Source organism: Paroedura picta, chromosome 1, assembly GCF_049243985.1.
Source record: "Paroedura picta isolate Pp20150507F chromosome 1, Ppicta_v3.0, whole genome shotgun sequence".
Taxonomy (NCBI): domain Eukaryota; kingdom Metazoa; phylum Chordata; class Lepidosauria; order Squamata; family Gekkonidae; genus Paroedura; species Paroedura picta.
The window spans coordinates 178,087,759-178,109,982 of NC_135369.1; the positions used below are offsets into that span (position 1 = coordinate 178,087,759).

Genomic DNA, 22,224 nt, shown 5'->3' on the forward strand with positions numbered 1-22,224 from the left:
TCTCTCTCCTCTCTTTCTCTCTCTCTCTCTCTCTTTCTTTCTCTCTCTCTTTCTTTCTCTCTTTCTTTCTCCCTCTCTCTCTCTCTCTCTCTCCCCTCTCTCTCTCTCTCTCTCTCTCTCTCTCTTTTCTCTCTCTCTCTCTCTCTCTCTCTCTCTCTCTCTCTCTTTCTCTCTCTTTCTCCCTCTCTCCCCAAAGGCTCAGGGCGGTTTACATGAAACAAGAAAATGATACGGGTAACTCCATTTATAGTAACAACAAGGTGATAACAACCGTAACATCAACATAACAATAAAACTAACATTAAAGAACGGTGGAGGGTGTCACCCCAAGGGTCAGACATGACTCGGTGCTTGCACAGGGGATACCTTTACCTTTAAAGAACGGTGGAAGCTGCAAATAGCATTAGCTCAACTCATACTGAGGCCCAGTGGGTTGGGCAGATTTGTAGTCATCGTCATAAGAGGGAGGCTTCTATACCGCCCCTCACTGTGATGTCTCCGGGCGTTGTAAATCCTTATATCCTGTAATGTCTGTAGTTTGTTTAAACCACATCTTTTTAAAGGATGCCACAAATGAAGAAGTTAGTGAGTGAGAACTCTCTGGCCCATTCCGCACAAGGACCAATGTTGCCAATTGCTTTCACAAAGCGGAAACGCTATTTTAAATAGTGGAATCTCGGTGTTCCGCATACCTGCATTTGTAGTGGAATCCAGTTGCGTTTCATTAGTTCCCCACAGGTTTCCGGTCTCGCAGGAATCGCTAGAAAGGAAGCAATTTTTTCTGTGCTTGTTCCCGCCCCTGGCCGTCAATCAAACGAACAGCCAATGGGTGGTTGTTATCATGCTCCCAAAAAGCCCCTTTCCCTTTAAGCACATGTTTAAAAAAAACACACGTTTCAACGAATATGCCTTGATTCTTCCTAACGTAGAGACCCATCTAGCTGGCGTGTGAGCTGGCGAGTCATCGTTACCACTCTCCCCCAAGTGAAAAAAAAAAATACCCCCCCCCCGCACAGACTCGATTTTCTGCCAAAAATAAAGAGAACTTGCAAACAGGGGGCTGTGTTGTGCTTGGGGACTTAGGGAGCTTTAAAGCACTTCTGTGGAGGGACTGTAGCCGGAGAAGCCTTGCTGGGTGAATCAAGCCTCGCTGGTTTGTTGCTTTCCCCGCTCGCTCCGAGGAAAAAAAAAATGGCGATTGCTTCTCCGGAAGTTTGGAGGAGAGAGCCAGGGGGAGGGACTTTGAGAACACACAGGTCTTTTTCGCAAGTGTTGCAGGTTGTTGGCAGGAGTGTAGCGATTTTCTGAGGGTGAATCCACTTTTCTGGATTCACCGGAAATCACTACAACAAAGCGATTTTAGCGCTAGTGTTGCAGGAGTATTGCAGATTGTGTGCGACGACATGCGGAACGTCAAATTTGTAGCGTTTACCATATGTAAGACTTCTGCTACTTTTAACTTGTGCGGAATGGCCCTCTCTCTCCCTCTCCCCCCTTTCTCTCTCATTGAATAATCTTTTAAAAAAAGAATGCCTGTTATTCTATGTTAATAAAGCCTTTTTAACACTTTTCAAATCAGATTCAGATGACAGCTTAGTCCTCAGACAGGAACACTGATGGAGTATCACTATGCCTCAGCCTCAGCTTTCCCCAAACCCAACAGAGGACTGGGTTTGCCACCCTCCACGTGGGGCTTGTGTGAGGCTCTTCACAGGCAAAGAGTAAAAGTTAAAAGTTTCGTTTATTCATCCAAGTAGGTACACTCATCAAAGGCATTGATAGAACTGGGTTTTGGGATACAGGGCTTTGCTTATAATCCTCTTGGCACTCCATTTACCAGATATGAAATTATCAGTGTATATCTAAGAACGCTTTCTCAGGAATAGACCGGGAAAGATTCTGGCAAGGGGAAAAGTTAACACCCTCCCCCCCAGTAGTTTAGGCTTTTTAAAACAATAAAATATGTGCACCCCTTGCTTAGGTTATTCCTCCTGTAACTGGGAAGCCAGCTTGGTGTAGAGCAGGGGTGGGCAAACTGCGTCCCTCCAGATGTCCATGGACTACAATTCCCACAAGCCCCTGCCAAGAAATGCTGGCAGGGGCTCATGTGAATTGTAGTTCATGGACATCTGGAGGGTCGCAGTTTGACTACCTCTGGTGTAGAGGTTAAGAGCAGAGTCTTCTAATCTGGTGAGCTGAGTTTGATTCCCTGCTCTTTCACATGCAGCCAGCTGGGTGACCTTGGGCTCCTCACAGCAACAATAGAGCTACTCTGACCAGGCAGTGATATCAGGGCTCTCTCAGCCTCACCCACCTCACGGGTTGTTTGTCGTGGGGAGAGGAAGGGAAGGCGATTGTAAGACGCTTGGCTTCTGTTAGAGAAAAGCAGCATATAAAAACCAATTCTTCTTCTAAATTACCATGAAGGGGAATTTCTTCTGTTTGTTTCCAGCATGTTAACACTTTATTGCTGACTTTGATGTCAACTGTCTAATCAAGAAGAATTGACACATCCAAACTTTGACCAAGTTGCAGCCTTGTGAACAAGCAAGTCGTGGGAAGTTAAATATTTACAGAATAAAGGGTAAAAGGAACGGGCCAGAGAGCTACAGAGGGTTGATGTGGTGTTCACAATGAGGTTTTTATTTAACTTTGAATTAAAGGAAGGCACAAATGTTTAGAAGACTCCTCTGCTCCAAGGCCTTTGCCCAACACACCCACATGGCTTTTCCTTACTTGTCTTTTCTGGAGCATTGTGGATGGAGGGAAGGTTTTGGTAATCTCCTTGGATAACAGTGGTTCAGTATGCGTATGTGGTTCACCAGAAAGGACATGAAATCATGGTGATTGCTCCCAAAGTGAACGTGAGGATTAAGCCATCTGTACATGTTGAAAATCTTTGCTGTGTCCTACACAGAAGAAAACATGAAAGAAGAACTCAAAAATCTTGTCCAAAGCAATTTTTCACAGCAGCCTTTCTGGTTGCAAAAACAAGAAATCTTTCCATGCTTCTCGTCAACACCTGCAAGGAACTTGTAACAAAGAAATGGTGGCTTACCTGGAAGGAAACCAATTTGTTGCTGTCTTCATGGTTCCATCGTTACCTTGTGGACAGATAGTCAATGAGCATTAATCCCTCCTGTCTGTTTGTTACACAGGATGGTTCCCCTGCAGTATAGATGCAACTCAGTGTCCAGATCCACCTTCTTATGCCCCTAGATTCTTCACAGGTAACACAGATCACATGGACTTCCATCAGCGGCTGGAATTCCTTTGAGTCATTCAATGTTCTCACCACGGAGTTCCTTTAGCGAAAGGTGACATGAGTTATATAGCCAGGCATCCATCTGGCTTCTGCACTATGACTTTGCCTTTGAGTATCCCAGGCCTTTCATGCCCAACATGGTCCTCATTGGAGGACTCAGCTGTGAAAAGAAGAATCCATTGACTAAGGGTAGAATTGCTCTAAAAATTACATGCATGTACAGTTCAGTTTATAAAATGTGGGTTTATCAGTGCAAACCTAAGAAGGAATAGAACTGAGTAAGATTCTATGTCGTTCTGCTTCAAATTATTCTTTAAAACAGAGCAAGTCTATGGGAGAAAATACAATATGTAAAATATGAAACCGTCTAAGCTGAACGTTTGTCTCTCATTTTCCAAGAAATTGTCTGCAAGAATATTACATCCCCCTCCTGTATTGTGAAACAGCAACTCAATTTTTTTATTTCTACAAAAGTAGTTCTGTGATATGCAATGTATTCTGGGATATCTGAATAGCTTGGAGTTAGTCACTAGTTAGCTGCCTTTACCCTCTTTCTTTGAGACTCCTGGTAGAGAAAAGCAGCATATAAGAACAAACTCTTTTTCTTCAGTAATATCAGGGCTCTCTCAGCCTCACCTCCCTCACAGGGTGTCTGTTACCTCTGAAGAAGACACGCTAAGACGAGTTTCAAAACTGTAGGGTGCATGTTATGTTTTTTCTATGAATAGCCTGTAGGCATTTTGTATGTTTTTAATTTCTTAATTTTGGAAATTGCAGACAATAAAGGTTTAGAAATTGTTATGATTTACACGGTATAGACGTCCAGCTTTTCGGTTCCTAACTGCTTTTCAGTTAGTTTTTTTTGTTGTTTTAGTCCATTCAAGTTTTTTTCCTCCTGTGGTTTTCTTTCATTGTATTCTTTGTTGGTCGTAAAGGTGCTACTGGACTCTGATTTTATTGTACTCTAATGCTACTGTGTTCTAATTTGTATTAAATGCTGTCACCCACCCATCCACAAATCCACCCACCCACCCACCCATCCATCCACCCATCCATCCATCCACCCATCCACCCATCCATCCACCCATCAATCCACCCACCCATCCATCCACCCACCCATCCACCCATCCATCCACCCACCCATCCACCCATCCATCCACCCATCCACCCATCAATCCACCCACCCATCAATCCACCCATCCACCCACCCATCCACAAATCCACCCATCCACCCATCCACCCATCCACCCACCCACCCACCCAGCCATCCACCCAGCCACCCACCCAGCCATCCACCCACCCACCCATCCACCCATCCACCCACCCACCCATCCACCCATCCATCCACCCATCCACCCATCCATCCACCCATCCACCCATCCATCCACCCATCAATCCACCCACCCATCCATCCATCCACCCACCCATCCACACATCCATCCATCCACCCACCCACCCATCCACCCATCCATCCATCCACCCATCCATCCACCCATCCACCCATCCATCCACCCATCCACCCATCCATCCACCCATCCACCCATCCACCCATCAATCCACCCACCCATCCACCCATCCATCCATCCATCCATCCATCCATCCATCCATCCATCCATCCATCCATCCATCCATCCATCCATCCATCCAATTTCTATACCGCCCTTCCCTTGCATCTTCTTTGTATCTATCTGTCAACATGAGGCATGCCATTTCAAATGAAAATGTTGCCTGATCTATGTGATTGGAATGCTGCAAGGAATTTTAATGGGAAAATTTCTTTACCTTTGTAGGAATTTGAAGCCATAGTAAATGCATCTGGCGAACATGGCATTGTGGTGTTTTCTTTGGGCTCCATGGTCTCCGAGATTCCAATGAAGAAAGCCATGGAAATCGCTGAAGCATTCGGGACAATACCCCAGACGGTAAGAAGCAAAAATGGAAATTTTATCGAGTGGAATACATTTATTTAGGGGCACAAAGAAAAGGGTGCTAATTAGAAGCTACATTAGTTATTGAATATATGGAATGAACAGCAAACCAAATATGGGAGTGTAGGGGAGTAGAATGTGGTGTGGGAGAAATAAAAACTATGTTAATTGCAAGTGATTTCATATGGAGCTTAACAGAACCTGTTAATGTCACTGAAAGCAGTTAGAGAGGGGATATGAGGATGGAAAAGAAAGTAGAATTAATGAGGAAAAGAGGCAACAACAGTTTTTAGATTATTAGTTCAGAACACACAATATCATGGTTTGCCTGCATCCAATCTTCTGGCATGTCACCTGTTCTCCAAGAATTATCAAAAAATAATGGACAGAGGCTCAGAAATTACATCTACAAGTCTGTCTTTATAGCTAACAATTGGGGCTGGCCCCTTTGCAATTAATAATTTTAAAAACCCACACAGCCAGCCCTGTACAGACTCGGAGATAGGTATATTCAGGAGAATCCCAAGGTTTAAAATCTAAAATTTTAAAGAGAGACAGGAAGAAATTCCCCAAAACTTCAATAGTGATGTTTCTATAGGCACAGATATTGTAAAAAGAAACAAACAACAAACCCCAAAAATCTTCCTGGCAGTCTTTGATGCCTGTGATCTCACAAGAAACCTTTGCAAGCCCTTTTTTTTTTTTTTTTTGGAGGGTGGGGGAGTCAACTATGGCACGTCTTCATAGTTGTATATTTATTTACTTATTTCAAATACTCCTTAGCTGCCTTTCTTCTCATAGTGTTCAAGGTGGCATACAATATTAATGCATGAAAAAGATAAAGCCCAACCTTAAAATCACAACTTAGGACTATTTTAATTAAATGCATTCTTAAATAATAATACAATATAATAATGTTTATTTATATCCCACCCTTCCACATCGCTCAGGGAGGTAACAATATTTTAAACACGCAGTTATAAATCCAAAAACTTTACAATTGTCTTGATACCCCCAGCTAAAATTTCCCCAGAGTTTTTTGGTGGGTTTTTTTTTGTAAGGAGTCAGTCTTCCAACTCACTCCTCCCCCCAGCGGTGATGCAAGGCTTTATTGGTGGGTGTTATTTTAGGCCTTGACCATAAGGAACAGGTCCATCTTGCTGGCCCTGTGGAATTGATTGAGGTCCCACAGGGCTCTGATCTTTCTTGGGAGTGTATTCTACCTGGCTCTAGTCAAGGCCAACTTGACCCCTTTGGGGCCAGGGACTCTGAGCAGATGTTTGTCTGAAGACTGTAGTCCTCTTCGGGGATTATTGGGGAAAAGACAGTCCCATAGGTACACTGATCCGAGATTGTTTGGGCTTTAAATAGAACAGACTTCGGTTACCTCCTAAAGATCAAAACTGAGGGGGCCAGGTGCACCTCCCTGGGGGGGCTGTTCCATAATCATGGGGCTGCCACTGAATAGGCCATCTCACATCCCCACCAAACGAGTTCCTGCTGGATGTGAAGTCCCTCCTTGTGGAGACTGTCCATTTTTTCAGGCACTCTTTCCCCTCCTCCCCATTTGTTGTTGTCAAAAAACGGCACTCCTGTAGACTTTTCCCATCACAAAACTTCAGAGGTGGTTTGCAGTCACCTGCTTCTGCATCACAACCCTTCGCTGGTGGCCTCCCATCCAAATACAGGCCAGCGCCCCTGCTTCGCTTCCAAGAGGCAACAAAATCCGCCTAGCCTGGCCTATGATATCACTTGCTGAAAGTTTTGATTGAACTTTTATTTTGGTGGATGTGTCTACTACAGCCACCAGGGGGCAGTGCAGCAATGTGCATAGCAGGCGAGGAAAAGCAGCTATTGAGCGTTTGGTTGCTTTGCTAGACCTGTCCAGCAACTTTGGAGAGAGCCCCCCAAAATCCACTGCAGCCACCCTGGCAAAGAACCCCAGAGAGAGTCTCCCAGCTGTCCAAACTTTCCGGAACTACAGCAGCATTCCAGCTCAGCATCAGCAACAAGTTGATTATTTTCCTCAATTCTCCCTAAGCGCCACTTCCTGCTGGGTTCTCTTTGATTGCCTTCATTTCCTGCTCCTTCCAGTTATGTCCCCTTCTGGATTTCCCAGAGCTGTTAATTAATCTCTCTCTATTTTTGTGGAATTACATTTACATAGAAGTCAAAAGTAAAGATGTATGCTAATGATTGAAAACAGAACTGGTAACTGTTTGAAAAGGAGAACGCTTTTGGGGTGGGGGGGGGGAGAGTTCAGCGCCCTGAGACAGCAAGTCCGAGAGGGGTGGTATAGAAATAAACAAATTAGATAAATAAGGTTCTGCTCCAGTTGGCCGAGATAAAGGTAAAGGTATCCCCTGTGCAAGCACCCTTGGGGTGACGCCCTCTAGCGTTTTCATGGCAGACTCAATACGGGGTCGTTTGCCATTCCCTTCCCCAGTAATTACCGTTTACCCCCCCAGCAAGCTGGGTACTCATTTTACCGGCCTCGGAAGAATGGATGGAAGGCTGAGTCAACCTTGAGCCGGCTGCTGGGATTGAACTCCCAGCCTCATGGGCAGAGCTTTCAGACTGCATGTCTGCTGCCTTACCACTCTGTGCCACAAGAGGTTCTTTGGCTGAGATAAGCCAGCCTTAAATATGATCTTAATTGATGCAAACCAGCAAGGTGCCACCCACGAAGCAGTGACAGCCCAAAAGAGAGTCCCCCTTTATAAGTTTTAATGGGGCTGGTTTATTAATTAAATTAAATTAATATGCTTTAATTTAACATATTTAAGAACTGTGTATCAATGTAACTTTAGAACGGTATATGCCTTGCCGTTACTCACCCTGAGCCAACCAGGAAGGGTGCAATATAAAAATTAAGTTATTATTATTATTTCATTAATTATCATATGGCACGTGTATTATGTAGCCAGGAGATCCTAAGACTGTCTGGCTGCCAGGCAAGAGACATTAGGAGGTGGTCTGCCATTGCCTGCCACGGCGTCACAAATCCGGTATTCTTAGGAGGTCGCCCTTCCAAGGGCTAGAGATCTGACGGGATCAGGCTAGCCTGACCTATCCAGGTGAGGTCACCTTATGCAGCTGAATGAAGTGGCAGAATGTGGCATCCCACCCATAAAACATAACTCCCAATAGTGAAGAAATGCTTAGAAGTACTCTGGTAATTAAAAGGGTTATACTATAGTTATATGTTACTAGGGACAAAGCCCATTGCATTCAGGAATACAACTGTCGCTAGATTAGGGGGGTGGAGTGGAAGAACTCTGCGGAGAGCCTCCCCCTCCCCCAGGACCTGGAAAGGCTGCAGGCAGCTGTTAGGGAACTCACCGGCAGGGGCAGCTCTCACAGGGCTGGGATCTGCAGCCTCCAAGCCTCGGAGGGAAGTGGAAGGAGGAGGGGGTGGTTAGGGGTGGGGGATGGAAAGTGATTGGCTAGCAGCTGGACAGACAGACAAGCCAGTTGGAGGAGGAGGAGGCACTCAGGGGCGGGACAACTGCCCTGAGAGGTGTTAATCTCTGAGTGGCATTTAAGCTATTCACATTCCTCCTCCAAGCCCTTACCAGAAATATATAGTGGTGTTTGGTTGGCAGACAAGGCATACTCTGGCCATTCTGGCTGCCTGGAATGATGACTGTGGTTCTCTGTGATCCACAGAGTACCCACTGGAATAAATTTTGTGGGAGAGGGTGCTCTTCTCTAGTTACTTCTTTGCAGGAAAGAAAAGTCAGGAAAGAAAATGGAAAACATTTAGATCAACCCTGTTTTGTATTTCCTCATCCATGAAGGTGCTGTGGAGGTACACTGGAGAGGTGCCTCCCAACCTGGCGAAGAACACCAGACTCGTCAAGTGGCTTCCGCAGAACGATCTACTTGGTATGTTTAGACCAGAGATTATTCTGATGCAGTCCTCAGTCCTCATCCCATCATGGATATCACAACCGTTTCTTACTATGGCCACAGCTGCAGAACACCTAATGTCATAGAACAAAATTTGAGTCCAGTGACATCTTTAAGGCCAACAAAGTTTTGCTTAAGGCAGGGGTAGTCAAACTTCGGCCCTCCAGATGTCCATGGACTACAATTCCTGGGAATTGTAGTCCATGGACATCTGGAGGGCCGCAGTTTGACTACCCCTGGCTTAAGGTATAAGCTTTCTTGTGCATGCACACTTCTGCAGATAGTTTATATCTGCACGTTTATATCTTGAATAAAATTTTGTTGGCCTTAAAGGTGCTCCTGGACTGCTTCATGACCAACCTGGTGACCCACCCCAATCTAACTTAAATCCATAGACAATGTAAATGTTGGTTTTTAGATGAATACTAGAAGCTGAAATGTAGTTTGAGTCTAGTCTTTTTTGTTTGTTTCTTATTCAACGCTTTGAAAGGCTTTTTAGGCCTCTTCCCACCCCTTCACAGCTGGCCTATAATTAGAAATTATTAAATGTCCTGGTGTTTCCAGAAGATAGTTTCTTGATCAGAATTTGAGTCAGATCAGAATTCTGATCAGAGCACGTCGATCGGAATTTAAGTCAACTTTGAGTTGTGGCCTTACATCATCAGCTGCCCTTCAAAACCTGACGACATAGATAGGGCTGGCCAAACTGTGGCTCTGCAGATGCCCATGGACTACAATTCCCATGAGCCCCTGCCAGCATGCTTTCATTTCATTTTAGGCTCATGTTTTGAAACAAACCAAGGACAAATCTGCAGTAGTGGGTGGGGTTGAAAAGTTCTTCAACTCTCCCGGTTGGAGGATGGGTATGAGTGTTCCTGGAGTAGGGAGGAATGCTACGACATGCTGGCATCATCCAGAAGTGATGTTACAGACATCAGGGACAATAATCTGGCTTTGGGGGGAAATTCTAGAATTAGACCGTCACCCCCCGATGACCGTGGTGTGCCGATATCACTTCCGAGTGACGTCAGCAAGTCTTGACGTTCTGGATTCAGGCAAATTGGGGAGAATTCAGGGGGGTGCAGCACATCCAGAAAGCGGAGAACCCCTACCCGGATCAGTAGACCTGCCAACCCTAGTAGCAGACCCAGGCTAGATCCTCTCACGACTAATATTTGTGGTGGTGAAATGGGCCTCCTAACGTCCCCTGTTATCCTGATCGGAATTTCCCTGGGCTTGGAGCAACATACCCAAAGGATGAGCTTCATCACTGAGGTTTTTAATGTTGGGTGCATCTGTAAGAATGCCCTTTCTGTCCTGTGCAGTAGATCAGAGGTGTAGTGACTAGGAATCCATCCAGCCCAGCTTCACTTCTCCATGCATCCCTCTTGCACCTGCAGCTCATCCGAAAGCCAGAGCCTTTATCACCCACGGAGGGTCCCACGGGATTTATGAGGGGATCTGCAACGCGGTTCCAATGGTGGTGATGCCCCTGTTTGGGGACCAGATGGACAACGCCATACGAGTGGAGACTCGGGGTGCCGGAGTGACTCTAAACGTCCTTGAGATGACTTCCCAGGACCTCTCCGAAGCACTGAAGGCCGTTATTTATGATAAAAAGTGAGCACTGACCGCCGTCGTTTTCTTTGTTACTTATTTATGTGTTTTTAATTTCTTACGTTCTGATACCGCCCTCCCTTGCAGCTCAGGGCAGTTCGCAGGGAACATGAAATCCAATATGACAGATACAACGTAAATGTGGTAAAAATGCGGTAACTGCATCAATCCCAATAGCAACAATATCAGCAATATTGAACATTTAATTATTTGCTGTTTAACTATTAACCTTTCAGTCATAACCCCGGAGATTGATCAGATTTGGAGGGGGTTCTGGAGGGCCCAGTGGATGTTTTCAGTTCTTTTGGCCTCAACCAAATGTTTGGCGGAAGAGCGCCATTTTGCAGGCCCTGCGGAACTGTGCTAGCTCTGACAGGGCCCCGATCTTCTCCAGGAGCACATTCCACCAAGTGGGGGCCACGACAGAGAACAAACCGGCCCTTGTTGAGGACAGACGTGCTTCCTTTGACAGAGATCACCAGCCAGTTGGAGTTGGCTGAGTGTAGCACACTTTGAGGGGCACAGACAGAGAGGCGGTCCCTCAGGTATATTAGGCCCAGACTGCATATGGCCTTAAAGATAATTACCAAGACCTTAAGCTTGATCCAGGATTCAACTGGTAATCACTACAGCTATTGGAGCACGGGCCCAAGGTGAGGCCTGACTGCTGCGTTCTGAACCAGTTGTAGCTTCCAGAGCAGGGATAAGAGTAAAGCGAGTTGCAAGGATCCAGTCTAGAGGTGACACAGTCTGGCTGCCCCTGATGTAGCCAGCTGGTGCAGTGGTTAAGACTTCTAATCTGGCGAGCCAGGTTTGATTCCCTGCTCCTCCTCCACATGCAGCCAGCTGGATGACCTTAGGCTTGCCACGGCACTGATAAAGCTGTTCTGACTGAGCAGGAATATCAGGGCTCTTTCAGCCCCACCTCCCTCACAGGGTGTCTGTTGTGGGGAGAGGAAAGGGAAGGGGAATGTAAGCCGCTTTGAAACTCCTTTGGGTAGAGAAAAGCGGCATATAAGAACCAACTCTTTTTCCTCTTCTTCTACCTAGGATGTATTTCTAGTTATCTCATAAATTTTTCTTCTAAGATTGAAAACAGGATCTTTCCTTTGTTTTCTTGGAGGGCCAACGTGTCTCCACAGATTTTAACAAAAACAGGTTGGACAAGTGGGGAATTGTTATGTCCACCAGAGAACTGCACTGACATTCAAGGAATGGTGAGCCCCCAGCCATGCTGTGTACCCATGGCTCATAAAGAGGATCCAAGTAACACATTTTATCTTTTGCAATGCTTTTAGGTACAAAGAGAATGTCATGCATCTATCAGCCCTCCACCTGGACAGACCCATCCATCCACTTGACCTTGCTGTACATTGGGTGGAATTTGTGATGAAGCACAAGGGCGCCCCTCATTTGCGACCGGCTGCCCATGACCTCAACTGGTTCCAGTACCACTCCATTGACGTTGTGGCCTTCCTCTTGGCTGTTCTTCTCCTCGTTCTCTTCATCTCACTGAAGTGCTGCCTCTTCTGCTTTAGGAAGTGCTGCAGCAAAAAAGGAAGACTGAACAAGAAAAGCAAATCGAAATCCCATTAAATTTAGGGGGAGGGAATATAGGAGGATAGAAAGGGAGAAAGTCTTGTCCTTGTTGATTCTAAGGCACCCAATATCGGTCTCAGAATCCTTGGGGCCAATGAGTTCCCCCACCACTCAAATGACCGTGCTAGCCTACCCTTGACCCTGGCTGAGCACAAACGGAACAATGCAGTAAGTACCACTAATTCTTGCCCCAGACTGCAAATAAATCTCTTATAATAATTAGTGGTTCTTGTTCCCTTAAGTGGAGGAGGATGGGCCAGATCAATCATATGCATACGTCTATGTAAGAATGTATACCCATATTGTGTTCAAAAAATTAATAAAAGCATACCAAGCCTGTGGAAGAGACATTCCAGACTCACCATTCATCCTTGACAGTCTTCCACCATGTATCTAACCATTATAACTAAGAAGGGATGATGAACAGGGCCTTCTCCTTGCAGCAGTCCATTAAGTCCAACATTGGGACAGGATCTTGCAGAACTGGTTGCGGAACTTGGTACCCCCACTGACCATCTACACAGAAACATGGAAATGTCAATTCTCCCCCCTTTCTGGATCCCCTACATTCCTAGGGCCCGTGCAGCCAAATGTAGAGGGAGACCCCATCTTAAATCAAACCAGGGAACCATGGTTTTGATGGATGGTAGTAAAGTGTCGTTTCCAGTCTACCTTACTTGTGGTGTGGTTTTGTGACTCCAGGGGATTGCCCACCATCCAAGCCTTTGATTAGTGGTTGCTTGCATTACATTTTCATTGAAGGCATCCCTTATGCTTGTCCTTCGAGTCCTTGGTCAATCCTCCTATTTGAAGTAACTGAAGTGCCCTGAAAATCCAGTCCCTGCCAATATCACTGAAAGAAGAAAAGGGCCACACCAAGAGGTATTCTGCATGGAGCCAAATAAAACAGTTTAAAAAACAACCAGTTTAGACCGCTTTATTATATTGCAATCGTTGTTCTGCATTGAATATAATCTATTGAAAAACTGCATTGCAATGCTCTTTGCGTGAAACAATTCATAGCCCTGCCCCCTGTAGTTTTGCCAACTCTGCTTTGTTCTTGAATGCAGTCACTAATCTGCATAACTAAAGATCTTCTCTGCATGGCTAATAGGCTGTCTCAGGCAGGCAGGAGAGAAATGAATTGGTGAAAAGCATCTTTCAGAAACAAAGCTTAAAAGATGCTTAAAGCACCGAAGAGGCAGTTCACCATGCAGAGCAAAATCAGTTTTGCGGAGTAAATTAACTCTTCTGTGCAGAGATCAGAAAAACAACGGTGTATTTAGTGAGTTTTTATCAGCTTAGCCATCATGCAGAAGAGGGCCAGGTCCAATAAAGGAAATAGAACAAAACAATTGGTGCTTGTAGGGAAGAAGTTGTTTTTTTATACCCCACTTTTCATTGCCCGGAGGAGTCTCAAAGCAACTTACAATTGCCTTCCCTTTGACTTCCCACAAAAGACACTCTGTGAGGTAGGCAGAGCTCAGAGAATTCATGGAGACCTGTGACTGGCCCGAGGTCACCCAGCAGGCCTCATGAGTCACAAAGCAACTTACAATCACCTTCCCTTCCTCTCCCCACAGCAGATACCCTGTGAGAACAGCTCTAACATAACTGTGATTAGAATAACATTTCTGAAACCCCAACAGTCAAGCTTCTTCAGGTGGATATTACTACAGTTTCTCAGTAGGCTGTTGCTTTCCCGTAAAACCTCATTCAGTTTAATACTTACCTAAGGGACCCCATTGAGGTTTTGCAAATATTAAAGATACTTTCCCTTCAAGCACCATTTTCCCCCTCTCCTATTTCCTGCCAATACCAGCAAAATGTGCAGGCTGGTCCTTTAGGTTCAGTTCAGTTTCCTTCAGAATTATTCCTCCGCCATGTGCAAAGTCTTGTAGGAACTTAAAGCAGTAGCTAAAAATGGCTTGGTTGCACAGGCATAATGGGCAGGGAGAGCTGAATCAGGGAGAAGGAGATGTGTCCCAAGGAGATTGGTTTTCTCCTGTGCAGATTTGTCGGTGCAATGTCTTGTGTCGGAAAAAGTTACCGTATGAATGTCTCCCTGCACTGTTGACCCTCCCTTCACAGGCCAGAAGTCTGAGGGCTGCTGCAGATGGGGCCACGGGAACGGGACCGTCGTCCTGGGTAAGCCATCAACCTGGACCCCTGAGAATAATAACAAAAAAGGGAAACAAAAACCCAACCTGACAAGACAAGTTAGGGACCTAAAGGTTGAGCTGCAAAAAAAAAATGTTTTTGTTTAAAATACAAATATTTATTATAATGACATGTACATAATGAAAGTTAAAAACAATAAAATCTCTGTTATATATACTGTGCAAACTGTCTATTTGACAGTAAAATATGCATGGAAATTATTGACTGTTAGATGAGTTTCCTGGGCAGTCAAATACCATTAAGCTAAATTATCTCCCCTCTGACAGGAACTAGAAGGCAACACGTTGCATAGATAATGTGCTCAGGTTGGTAAGATCAGTAACTCTGTACAAGGCAACCGAGGTTAGGATGGATGAAATATTATAATCTGGATTTTTTATTCTTTTATATAAACTTTTATTAATTCTAAAATATTTTACATGCACCTTTTAATATTTGGACTGTGTATTTCATACTTTAAACTACGATTGATATTGTATATTGTTTTTGTATTGGTCAAGGACCATAATAAATGAACTGACTGATTGACATACTGTCTAATACAATCAACAATAAAACGTAGAACGTATGAGGAACAAAGGCCGGACATGTTTTGGCCCCTCAGTGGTCAAGTAAGTTAAAACGCACTTATGCAGCATATAACATTACACCTTGCTGGGCGGTAAAATGAAATCTGTAAAGTGATGCTCCAACATTTTCCTTGCTTAACACATGAGAATTTTGATAGGTAGATAAGAGAGATGAGAGAGATAGAGCTGTGATGATGATGATGATAATGAAGAGAGAGAGAGAGAGAGAGAGATGATAGAGGATGATAGATAGAGGATGGATGGATGGAGAGAGAGGAGATGATGAGGATGAGGATGAGGATGAGGATGAGGATGAGGATGAGGATGATGATGTAGAGGAGGGAAGGAGGGCAGGAGGGCGATGATAGATGGAGGGAGATGATAGGAAGAGATGATGGAGGGAGGGAGGGAGAGAGAGCCTGCCACTACTGTACAAGATAGCTTGTAATGGCCAACAATATTCGGCAACACTGAGATTAGTGGTCTTTGAACAATACTTCAAAATTTATTTTATTTACTATTTAGATTAGATTTATAGGCTGCCCCTCTTGAACCCACTGTCATCTTGGGTGGGCTCCATATTAGACACATATTATGCACAACACATATTAGTTGGAGCAACAATTGATAGATATTTTTTACCACCTAGCAAGCCATAATGTTATATTTTTACACTGTATAAATGCATTATCAGGAAAAAAAAATCCACAGTCAGAGTAGTTCAGCAGTGGAATGGGCTGCCTAAGGAGGTGGTGAGCTCCCCCTCACTGGCAGTCTTCAAGCAAAGGTTGGATGCACACTTTTCTTGGATGCTTTAGGATGCTTTGGGCTGATCCTGCGTTGAGCAGGGGGTTGGACTAGATGGCCTGTATGGCCCCTTCCAACTCTATGATTCTATGATTATAACTTTCTTGACCACTGTGGAAGACCCTTAGGGGTTGAAACACGTCTGGTCTTCATTCCTCGTATGTTACATGTGTAATTGTTGATTGTATGCAGGTTTTCTCAACCAGTGTTTTGTGAGACACTGGGGTTTCTTGACAGCCCCGGAAGGGTTTCCTGAATGAGTGGGAGTATAAAAAATTAAGATTTGTTAAACGTGTATTGGGTGATATGACCATATATGGTCATGCTGACCTCCCCCCCCGGCCAATGATCGGCCTATAGGGGATGGGAATGGGAGGGGCCTTGCGTGGGCGTGTACACAGCTCAACTTCCAAACCATATTCTGCCCAATTGCGCCACTTCTGGGGTTTCTCAAAGCCTGAAGAATGTTTCAGGGGTTTCTCAATGGTAAAAAAGTTGAGAAATGCTGTATTACACAATGCATATAACTGAGCTTTAAAAACTTTTGTCCATATAATTATAATAAATGTTTGAATATTAAACAAAAAAAGTTTTTGTAGCTCAACCTTTAGGTTCCTAACCTGGATACCTGAGCCTAGTCTGCACACATTGGATAATGCACTTTCAATGTGCTTTCACAGCTGGATTTTCCTGTGCAGAACAGGAAAATCTACTTCTAAAGTGCATTGAAAGTGCATTATCTATTGTGTGCAGACTAGGCCCTGGATAGGATAACTGTCTCATTCACCTCTTCCAGCAGAATTCAGTCCCTGCTAAAGGTCTTTCTTGCTTCTGCTCCCTCAACATAAAACTCCTGATCCAAAGTATCTTCATCTGTATGTACTTGATTTTATTTTGGTGCTATGACATAGCCAAATACTGTCAAATGATGGTACTTCCCACAGTTAAAGCTTCCGAGATACCTTGGGCTGTTTAGGAGCATGATGCATTCCTCTATTTTTTCACCGTTGCCCATATCAGTTGCTAGTGGGAAAGCTATTTCTGTTTGAGAAGGTGACCATCTTTTATTTGCCACTGGACTCGAACTTTGTTCTGCGACTTCAGAGACTTCAGACCAACACAGCTACCCGCCTGAATCCATCTTGCATTTTCCTTCTTTAAGACAGGCTTTCTCAACCAGGGTTTTCGTGAAACTCTGGGATTTCTTGATGGCCCCGGAAGGGTTTTCCAAATGGGTAGAATGTTGTATATATTTTTAAAATTTGTTAAACACTTATCAAGTGATATGACCGTATATTATCACATCAATCTCCACCCCCCCCAATGGCCAATGAAGGGCCTGGAGGGGGTGAGTGGGGGAGGGGCCTCAGGTGGGTGTGTCCCCAGCTCTACTTCCCAACCATATTCTGCACAATCACACCACTTCTGGCTTTATTCAAAACCTGAAGAATGTTTCAGAGGTTTCTCAATGGTAAAATGTTGAGAAACGTTAAGGGGATGGACTGCAGCCAGATGTTTGGCTTCTGTCTTGGGATAAGACTTCCTTATAGAACAGCTGTTCTATGAAGAGCTTATGTCTGATTCTACAGACAACTCTGTTATCCCTGAAGCCGCAATTTTGAATAAGCCCTCTTCATGCTGTAACACACTGGTCCATAGTTCAACATGCTTCTTGCATGCATACAAACATTTTCTTTCCCAGAGTGCCATTGGTTTTGGCCATGCAATAATCTTCATGCAATATTGCTATTGATAATTTCCTATTCTCATCCTTTGCAAACCCAGAATTATTATAAACCTCTCCAGCAACAAATGTACAACCGGGAATCTGATTTTATCACTTTTCTCCAACGTTGCTACAGCTGCCAATATCCCTATAAATTCCAGTTCAGCAGGGGTGGCAATGTTTTCTATGAGGCTGCTGCTATTCATCCAGACTTACACAGGGTTATCTTGCTTTCTTTGGGTGTGGCTGTCTACAACTCCTTTGTCTTCTGATTCTAGCAAGCAAATTGCCTTCACTGTAATCTCCACTTCTGGTACCAGGGGTTCACAGATAAAGGCTACAGCAAAGCCTGAGAGCTTAACCCAACTATAATACGACCAGCAATTAAAACATTTTGTAAAGCAGTCTCTAAGCCCTATTCTAGAACAAATTTGAGGTCATGTGGTTCTCAATTTTACTGGAACTTTTGGCTGTGTGTATAGTTTTTGGCTGTAGCCAGCTTGGTGTAGTGATTAAGAGTGGTGGCTTCTAACCTGGAGAACTGGGTTGACTCCCCGCTCCTCCACATGCAGCCAGCTGGGTGGCCTTGGGCTAGTCACAGTCCTGTTAGATCTGTTCTCACAGAGCAGTAATAGTAATATCAGGGCTCTCTCAGCCCCATCTACCTCACAGGATGTCTGTTGTGGGGAGAGAAAGGGAAGGTGATTGTAAGCCGCTTTGAGACCCCTTCTGGTAGTGAAAAGTGGGGTATAAAAACCAACTATTTGTGTGTGTGTGTGTGTGGGGGGGGTGTTGTCCCTTGTATCTTGTTTTGGCAAGAAGTATGAATCTACTGTTTCCAGAAATGTTCAGAATGTTCCTAGTTCCTGAGGAATGCAGACGGAATCCAGGTTGTAACAGGTATATAATCTTAAATAAATACAAAAGTATTCTCAAGAGCATCTGAGGTTCTCTTGCCAGTCTAATTAAGCAAGGAGAACTTCACCGGCACAGATTCTGCCAACCTCACTTTGGGCCTCAACAACCTCTCAGGATCAAGTCTATTTACCTCACAACAACAAATGTGAAGGACACCAACGAAGGTCCTTTCTAACCAGCCAATCAGGGTCCCCAAATATTCCTGCTTGGCCCTGAAATGACTAGCTAATCCCACATTGGTGGCACAGGGAGTGAAGTGTGGGGATTCCACAACAAAAATATACCAAACCATGAGAGATCGGCTTTATCTAGCATCTGACCTTACCCCCTCTCACAGCCTTTCCTCTTCCACACCCTCAAAGTCTTTGGTCTCCAGTTCTCTGAGGGGGCCTTGGTACAGAAATGTACCCCCTCTGCTTTTTTTGGGGGGGGAATGCTGTTTTCTCTAAACAAGTAAGTACCTAATGAAAAAAAAAAGCAGGTTACAGTTTAAGCAGGAGTGGGGGGAGAAGCTTCCTGTTTGCTAGTAAAATGTCAATGTTAATTTAACGGGACAAATCCTCCAATTTGCATCATGTGAATTCAGTTGAAATGAATTTTTGCATAAGATTATCGCCTCGTGGAGGGTCACATCATTAAAACCCCCACATAAAAACATAAAAAGATAAAATCCCATGAAAACCCCTTACGTACATAGAATCATAGAATCATAGAGTTGGAAGGGGCCATACAGGCCATAGAATCACAGAATCATAGAGTTGGAAGGGGCCATACAGGCCATAGAATCACAGAATCATAGAGTTGGAAGGGGCCATACAGGCCACCTAGTCCAACCCCCCGCTCAACGCAAGAGTACAACAAAACTCTTCCCAACAGATCACGGTGCGCATCATGGTGGGCCAAAAGGCTTCCATATGTCGGTAGCAGCTAAAGGGGCGGTCTGCAAGTAAGGTTGCAATATATTCTGGGGGGGGGGGGGTGCCTAAGTCTTCCATGCTCCATCCTCAGCCATAGACCTGGCGGAAGAGCTCCATCTTACAGGCCCAATGGAACGCTAACAAATCCTGCAAGGACCGCAGCTCTTCCGAGAGCTCATTCCACCAGGTTGGGACCAGGACCAAAAAGGCCCTAGCCCTGATTGAGGCCTGGTGAATTTCCCGGGGCCCGGAATACTTTTGCATTCACAATTTTGAAAATGAAAGTTGGGTTCAGCCTTTAGAAAGGGCTTGCCAGACTGCGGGGAGCCTTTCAACAAATACTGTACGCCTAATATGTTTTTCTAATGGAAATAGGGCCACATCGCAACTGGTTGGGTCATAAAAAACGAAATGCGTTTCTATTGATGTAACACCACATTTTGAATTTTGGACAGAGGGCACCAAACTGAGCCACGTGGGATAAAACTCTGTTGGTCTTAAAGGTGCCCTTGGACGCAAACTTGGTTAATGTTTTAAATGGTTGGGTTTTAATTAATTGATTAATTAATTAGATTTCTATCCCGCCGCTCCTGGCCCAGCCGGCTTGTGGCGGCCCACGACCGTTAAAAACAATACAATACAAATAAAACATGATTCTACATTTCTCTACATAAAACAGCATTGGGTGCTTATACTAATAAAACTCAACTCTCCAGCCCAAACATCTGATTTTTATAATTGGGGGGGGGGCTATTATATAGAGGATGAGCCTCTTGTGGCGCAGAGTGGTAAGGCAGCAGACATGCAGTCTGAAAGCTCTGCCCATGAGGCTGGGAGTTCGATCTCAGCAGCCGGCTCAAGGTTGATGCAGCCTTCCATCCTTCCGAGGTTGGTAAAATGAGTACGCAGCTTGCTACTGGGGGGGTAAACGGTGATGACTGGGGAAGGCACTGGCAAACCACCCCGTATTGAGTCTGCCATGAAAACACTAGAGGGCGTCACCCCAAGGGTCAGGCATGACTCGGTGCTTGCACAGGGGATACCTTTACCTTTACCTATTATATAGAGGAGGGGTCAATTGGTGGTAATCACATCCTGGCCTCAACAGAATGCCTAGCAGAAGAGCTCCGTCTTTAACATGTCCTGTTTAACCTTTATGTCTTGTTCAGAGGCCAATTCCATTTCAAATTTCTAGTCTTACAACATTGCTTGTGGCTCTCCAGACGTCCTACTGGTGGCATGGATTTACATCACGTAATCCATGTTGAGTCTCAGTGGGAAAGGCAGATTACAAAAAACATAAATAAAAATAAATGCTGAATTAAAAAATCAAATCTGTGGGCTTCATTAAGGTGGACATTTGCAAAGAGCTCATATTTAGAGGAAATCCAGGAGAACTAGAACCCCTTCCTTGTACCGATGACTGAGACGGAATATCCTGCATGCATTATGTTTTTGCAGCTAAATTATGGTTGTCCAATCACGCCCGGCTGCTAGGAACCCTTGGGATTGGATTTGTTTATCTCTGTATCTGGAAGGCTCCGATTCCCTCCTCCCCTTCGTGTTCCTTTTAAGGCCTGATAAGAGGTGTCTTTGTTGCCTCAGTAAGAACAGCTTATATGTTTATCATGTGGCTCAGCTGTTGCCAGGAAACAAAATGTTTACGGGATGAGAATGCCTCAACCAAGAGACTATACCAAGTTATGTTTTTTTTTTTTTCCTTAAAGGACATTGGAATATTCCCAGGATAAGATCAGATCTGGAAAAGTGAGCAAGCTTATTTTAAAGAATTGAACAGCAACCCAAAATAATGTCTAGGCTTTCTCAGCCAGAGTTTTGGGAAACCCTGGGATTTTGTGTTTGGCCCTGGAAGGCTTTTCCCCAGTGGGTGGGAGTTAATTGATTTTTAATATATTTCTCAGATGATATGACCATATATGGTCAGGTCGTTCTCTCTCTCTCTCTCCCCCCCCCCCAAATCGCCAATGATGGGCCTGGAGGAGATGGGAAGGGGAGGGGCCCTGGGTGGGCATGTACACAGATATGCTTCCCAACCATATTCTGCACAATTGCACCATTTCTGGGGGTTCTTGAAGCACAATGTTTCAGGAGTTTCTCAGTGGTAAAAAAGTTGAGAAAGGCTGTTCTAGCCTGAGATCCACTAGCAGTATTAGTGGCAGTAAATATTGTTGAATTAGAATAGATTCTTTGGCCTAGTTAATATTTCCCTTGGTATACCCAGTTGCGGTAAGGTAGATACCAGTTTTTCCTCACAAAAGCACTATAGCGAAATGACATTTCACCTTGGATATCCATATAGAAATCTGCAGCTCTACAAGGTTAGTGTTCAATTTGTACTCTGTAGATGCTCAGGGGTTAAAGTAGAGCTACCTTGGTAGGGAGTCAAAAGGTTGCAGAATAAGGGTTTCCTCCCTGCCAAAGTAGTAAGGTGTCAATACACACATTGTTTCTTGCCTGGGGACCCTGCCGGTGGGCATAGAAGGCTGCCAGAATTTTCTAAGAGAAGGTAGGAAGTGGTGTCTCATGGGCACCCTAAAGAGACTGTGTAAATAAAAGTGATCCTTGGACATAGTGCAACAAATCTGAAAGCCCCTATTGCACAAAAATAACTTCTGATGAGCTACCTTCTTTAGAGGGACGTAACTCAGTTTCCGTAAATCCAGTTCTCACCAAACATGGAGGGCAGGTAGAAGAGAGTCAGCCAGAGATTCCCCTGTGAGTTTGGTGTATTTAGCACCCTGGGGGAGTGGTGTTCTACGGCATC

The 22,224-nt window shown here is 44.6% G+C and overlaps 1 protein-coding gene across 5 annotated transcripts in view; it reads left to right on the forward strand.

The window, feature by feature from the left end:
• LOC143825369 (UDP-glucuronosyltransferase 1A6-like) overlaps positions 1-12,671 on the forward strand; it is a 44,573-nt gene extending 31,902 nt beyond the window's left edge. For all 5 annotated transcript variants that reach the window (XM_077313421.1, XM_077313414.1, XM_077313429.1 and 2 more), the window contains exons 2-5: positions 5,056-5,187; positions 8,994-9,081; positions 10,506-10,725; positions 12,021-12,671. In XM_077313421.1, the coding sequence (XP_077169536.1) occupies positions 5,056-5,187; positions 8,994-9,081; positions 10,506-10,725; positions 12,021-12,318 (738 nt within the window). In that variant the 3' untranslated portion in view covers positions 12,319-12,671. The remainder of the gene's footprint in view (positions 1-5,055; positions 5,188-8,993; positions 9,082-10,505; positions 10,726-12,020) is intronic.
• The last annotated feature ends 9,553 nt before the right edge of the window (positions 12,672-22,224 follow it).